Here is a 6,276-nt window from a genome sequence, read left to right as displayed (position 1 = left end):
CTCAAAGATTAGTCGCAGGGCAATGAATCCAATCTTAATTCCAGGTGTTCGCCAGGAGGAGCAACAGAACTCGCTGTATTTCTTTCAGAACCTTTAAGTATTCACATTAAAGTAGAAAACACAAGATTAATCAGTAAAATTAGAAAATAGGAGACCCAAGACTAGTTCTTCCATGTGTGGGCCAACAGGGACCGAAACACAGAGGCTACGGAACAACTGACACTTCGGAAAGACAGCCCTGTTTTGGGGTCACACACAGTGAATCCCCCTCTGTCTTAACAACCCCTTTCAATACAGCCATTTTTCTGCAGGGTTTGGTTGGTTTTTTTTCTTCTTTCCCAAAGGTTGTATTTGTTTAAACAAGCCAATGCCTCCGGTCTGGTCTGTAAGAGATCCTGTGGAATCCCACACAATAGTCCATTCTTTCTGGTAAAGGAACAGGTTACGCTCTTTCAGCTTCAAACACTCCAGCCCCGTACAGCAGCGTCGCACCCGCCTCTGATTTCTCCCCCACTCTTGGAAGCATCGCCATGAAAACCAGAGCCAGCATCCTCACAAGTTTTCCTAGGACTTTAGACAAAAGCAGTTCTCCAACTCTGATCAAAAACACAAGGAACAAAACTAACACATCAAAAAAAGGATCAGAAACCAAACCACCATTAATGACAATTATTCCAGAAAGTGCACATCTCATTAAACTTATAACAAAAATACTGCTCTGTTAGTGCTGCAGTCTGTGCTAAGGCAATACATTTGTGGCCAATGGGTGTTTAAAATCAAATCAGTGAACTAATGCAATCGCTGGTAACACACCTGAAATCAGCCCCAAATACCAACACAACTTCTAGAAGAACAAAACTCTCTGATACAAAAAATAATTCTTAAGTCAAAAGTCTGGCTTGATTCATAGTTAGGAAAGAAAACAAGTAGAAGCAGGAGTAAATCTTGTTTTCAGCTGCCAGTCCACGAGTAAGACCAAGAGGAACCCGATGGTTAAAAGCAGCCCAGGTACTTACTGACTTCAGACATTGCCTTTATCAATCCATCTTGTGTCAGACACACTGTAGGATTCTTAGTAAAAATGTTAAACTACATAGTTAAGACGTGTATAGAAAGGGCTCAATGAGGTTAGTAGAAAGCAGCACTCCATTTAGTGTGATTATACATATATAAAAAAATTATGTATTTTTAGATAAGTATCTATCACACACGCAGATATACATATATAAAAAAATCCCATGCTATATAAAACCACAACTCAACCTGTATTAATGACTACCAACTCCTCAAAATTTACCTTTTGGGGGAAAAATTAAATCAAGATACAAAACATAGATCTGAACACAGACTGCTGAAACTTCAAGTTCCATTTTTGGATTTAAGTAATGAACTTTTTAAAATGAAGTCATATTGTAACAACCATGCAAGCAAAGGCAAAGGCCTCCCAGTTTTGCCTCCTGCACAGCAACCTGTGCCGCCGAGTGGTGTGTGAAGCAGAACTGCTTTTGTATCTTTGGGGATTAGCACGGCACAGGTACAACTAAAAATGGCATCATTGGGGTCAAGATGTTACACCGTGGGCAGGGGGAGGCAGCAGCTCAGAACAGACCATCAAGAGGAATGAGACTTTCATGCCGCTCCATCCCCAGTCCCCCCTGCTCTGAGACTCCTGGTTTTGCTGGCTGACTCCATACCCTACAGCTGCTCTCACACTGGCTGGCAGGAGGGCAGGGCTCTCCTGTCCACCCCCCCCCCGGGGGCCGTGCTGCGCCTTCCCGAGCCTGTGGGGACACAGGGACACTGCCACAGCAGCGGGATCAAACCCAAAGCTGGGGTGAGGGCAGGGAGAGGGATCTCATGCAAGGACAGAACACGCTGGCAGAGATGAACGCTTCCATCACCAGAAGCAAACACACGCTTAGGTCTTCCATGTGTTCGAATTCGGAGTCTTTTTCAAAGTCATTCTCAACTTTACCCAAAAGCAGGCTCTTAACAGAGAGAACAGCAAACAGGCAGCCTAGGGGTACAAAAGGAAATAACGCCACGCATCATAAAACACAAAAGGTCACCAGAAAGCTTCCATCGGTTCCTAAAGAGAGGTCAAATCTGTAGGTACATGGATCACCTGGAGACACTTTCCATTTGCAGAAGAAAGACGACATTGACCGCGGGAGTCCAGGATGATGGGCACCGAAGGCCAAGGTAAGAAAGGTCAGGAGCACCACCTCAGAAGCAGCCACGTGACAGGAGCCTCGTTCAGCCTCTGCTGTCACAAGTGGGGGCACAGAAATACACAGACAGACCAGGGAGCAGCTCTGGTTCAACAGCCCCACGACTCACTTCAGTAAAGCCCAACACGTGAGACTGAGGAGTCTCCACCAGTCAGAAGCCATGGAGACCATCCTGTACCAGCATCCTTCTGCATGGCTGCAAGCACGGGTACCCACACAGTATTTTTAAGACCATAAGCAGTTTTCTCACATCACACAGCTTTTTCCAAAGGGTTTCTCCATCTGAAGGAAGGTGTGTTCTTGTGCTGAATTCCACACGTGCCAAACAGAGTAGAACATCACCACGGTACGGCATCGGGACCCGGGCCACGTTCCCTGCGGCACGGCCAACGTCAACTGGATTGATCACCCCAAAAACGTACATAAATATTTCAAACACGCTTGTGGAGTAATTTCAACTTAGTTAATTTGCTGAATAAAATTTAATTTTATTTAAAAAATCTTATACACTATTATTCACCTAGCCCTAGTTGTGAACAGATTCTCACTTCTGAAAATAAACCACATTCTAGTCAATTCATTCAACACCAAATTAAATTACTAGTACTGGATTTTTTTTTTCTTAAAAAAAGTATGTTAAAACTTTACTTTTTTTATTTTTAAAACCTCTAAAGAAAACGTTGCAATTTTACAGAAATGTTTCTTTTCAGGTTATGCTTTTTTTTTTTAAATGCCTGTTATAAATTCAGCTTGTGTAGAGTTTTTTTCATAGTTTTTTAATATGTATTATCTGCAGAGACATTGTAACAGTTCCATTTTGTGGATAAACACAAAACTTGTACAGATTTCTCGTATTTGGTCTTTAGGTAAATAGTTCCCAAAAGCTGCCTAAATAAACCACTCCAAACTGTTCAGTCCATCATGAAAAGTACAGTTTTTCCTTTCGTAGTGGGAAAGGAAATATAAATAATGCATCATTATTACAGAAAATGACAAAAATCAGATTCAAATTAAGCCAACTATCTAGCTTTCACTCACCTTACTGCATGAGGAAATAAGACATTATGTGAATTAAAGACTGAACAGCAGCCTTACGTTTAAATTTAATTTTGAAATGTAAAGTGGAATCTATTACCACAATTAAAGTGAGAAATTACCAATACATTTTAAAATGTTCAACTGCAGAACACACACTTAAAAAAAAAAAAATTATTATAATAATACGGTAGCCACTGTTAGAAAACCACAACAGCTACTCTTAATGGAGACCCCAGGAGGTCAGTGTATGACATCAAAAGTGTTATGGAGAAACTGGTCAGATTAATTTCTACTGATGGGTGCTTAAGCTTAAAAATATTGAATATACCTCTGACAAGATAATTTTACTCTCTTTTTAAAAGGACTCGTGATAAAGAATTTCATCTTTCTAAATGAAGAACAGTCTGTTATCTTAAACATACACAATATTAAGCGAGACTCTTGATTTACTTTAGACTGGAAAAATATGCCAGGGACAGTCAAAGTCAACACAAAGTAACAAACAGCAAAAGGTAGCAGAAAGAGAAACAGATAAGTGCAGCTCTGGTCAAATTCATAGCAGTTCTTTACGTCAGTTAACGGCTCATTTACATTGTAATTTCTAATCAGTTACATGCAAGCCCAAAGAAGCATTTGATCACTACACATGGTAATAAAATTTGATTAAATTTATCAGGCAACTGCTAAAATATGAAAATTTGCAGATGTAATAAAGTAGCTTTATCTGAACTTTAACAGGACAGACAAAAGTAAATCATTCCATTGGTTAAAAAAACCCTACATTCAGTTTTTTACCAAACAAAATTTCACATGAAAAGTATTGTGTGATTCCAAAGTTTCCGGAGTAGAAATGGAGTGATTTGAAATGTCAAAGACCCCATTGTTTTGCAAAGAAATGAAAATACACCTCAAAAATTTCTAATTCCACATGTGAACAACAAAATACTGCATTATCTACCAACAACTGCATCGGGTAGGTCGTTATGAAAGGCTAGCTGCCAAGATGGAGGAAATGGCTCCTTGCCTCTGTTCCCTTTAAGGAATATACAATCGTTTGAAACCAGTTCACACTAAGCGCTTATCATGCTGCCGTTACACTGAGATACTCAGTCCTTAAAATAATCTGATAAAGATTTTTTTAAAGCTGCAGCCCTCCCCAACACTGTATTTCTCAGCGTACACAGTTCAGTAGGGGGCAGGGAGGAGCGGGGGTCACAGCCTCTGGAACAAGATGTTTTGCAGTTTGACTTTAAATTACCAAGTTTTAAGGCCACCTGTGTTGGTTTTTTTGTTTTTTTTTTCAGTGCTGAAAGTTGAAGTCTGATCACAGGGCCCCTTTCCCCACTGCGTGAGAACATGTTCCAACATTTTAGGTGTTATATTTAAGTGTCTCCTTTTGGCACCATGGAGTTTATATTTTATTTTTTTTTTTTTAGAAAAAAAAAGAAAAAAAAAAAGAAAAACTCCCCTAAGTTTCTAGTTCTGGCTGCCTTTATCACTCACTGCCACGGCCGGGGTGTCCACGTTAACAGCTATGACTATGCTCTCTCCATCTTCTGTTTTGATACGTTTGAGTTCCTGCTGTTCTGACTGGTCTCCGTTCTGCCGCTTTGTTGGAAGAGAGGCCGATGCGGACGCGTGGGTTGCTAACATATGCAAAGGGCTTGCAGCAGCTGTAAAAAGATAATAAAAACTTCAGCACCCTAATCCTCAGCAAAACAGATGATACTGAAAGCAAACTGGCATTTTCATTGAAATGATGAAGTCCTTTATGGGTACTACGTAGGGAATTAGCGATCCCCGCTGAGATTCAGGCCCAATTGTTTAATCTTTCTACAAACCCAAAGAACATTTTCCCAAATCGCTCAACTTTCATGCAGGTTAGGACAAGGGTGGGAGAATTGGGAAGTATCTCCATTTTGTCAGCGGGGAGCTGAAGACAGAGAAGGATTAAATGACTGAAAGTCCATCTACATCATAATTTGTGACAAAAGTGGGAAGTGAGTTGAAAACCCCCGTTCGGTAGGATGTGGCTGTGTCTGTGGATGACTGCAGAGCACATGGCCTGGCCTGGAAGGAAAGCACCACCACCTCACGTTCATCTGGCCACAGGTTATTTAAGAAAAGCTATGTGATTCCCACAGCTCTGAGATGCAGATGACTCAAGCAGCAATTCCTCTTCAGCAAACAATGAGGCATTTACCCACAACGTATGGAAAAGACAGTGCTTTTAACAAGTAGCTGTATTAAGAAATGACCCATTGGATTAGATTCAAGTGCACAACTGAATGAGATGAACAGAAATGTATGTAGTTCAAACATCCTATACAAGATTTTAATCTTTCTCTTTCCATGGAAGAGATAGCACAAGTCACCATTAATGGGCGAGTCCAGGCTTTTCAACCTTTTAAGACATCCAAAGGTTCCTTCCCTCTACTGGTTAGCAGTCAGCTTCTCAGTATCCACCCTGACTTTATCAAATCAAATTCAAATGTTTTTGCAAATGATGCAAAATACTAATTATGTGTTTACTTGTTCATTGCATTTCACGAGAATTTATCTAAACATTATCAAACCACCTGCTTCTTTACACACAAACTCCTTTTCTTCAGCATCACCGCTTTGCTGACATTACCGCAGCATTCCCTGCTGGTGGGGTTTAAACATGAAGTCTGTAAGCAATTCTTATTTGCTAAACTCATTATTTATATTTGTTCTTAATAAGCTGTCCTAGAGAACACCTGGAATATCACCTCTTGGTTACGCATGTAACCAAACTGTTTTGTACTTAGCATTGATTGGTAGAACAAATACTTCAGAAAATATTTACTCGATGCAAAAAGCTGCACTGCAACTGTAAAATAATTTGTTCCTGGATCTCAAGAGTCCTTCAGCTTTTATTAGAGAAGCTATTCCTTGTACAGTTTCTGAATATATGCCATATAGTTACTTCTGAATAAAATGCTTTACTGCAAATTTATTGTTGCTTAAATGAAAACAAGAAGTT

The 6,276-nt window shown here is 40.1% G+C and overlaps 1 protein-coding gene across 1 annotated transcript in view; it reads right to left on the bottom strand.

The window, feature by feature from the left end:
• Positions 1–2,694: 2,694 nt before the first annotated feature.
• Positions 2,695–6,276, bottom strand: part of FOXK2 (forkhead box K2) — a 49,704-nt gene continuing 46,122 nt past the window's right edge. Inside the window, exon 9 of the mRNA XM_014951277.1 lies at positions 2,695–4,942. Coding sequence (XP_014806763.1) covers positions 4,746–4,942 — 197 coding nt within the window. The 3' untranslated portion in view covers positions 2,695–4,745. The remainder of the gene's footprint in view (positions 4,943–6,276) is intronic.

This window comes from Calidris pugnax, unplaced genomic scaffold, assembly GCF_001431845.1.
Source record: "Calidris pugnax isolate Ruff unplaced genomic scaffold, ASM143184v1 scaffold9, whole genome shotgun sequence".
In the NCBI taxonomy this organism is placed as follows: Eukaryota; Metazoa; Chordata; class Aves; order Charadriiformes; family Scolopacidae; genus Calidris; species Calidris pugnax.
This window is presented reverse-complemented; position numbering and strand designations above follow the sequence as displayed.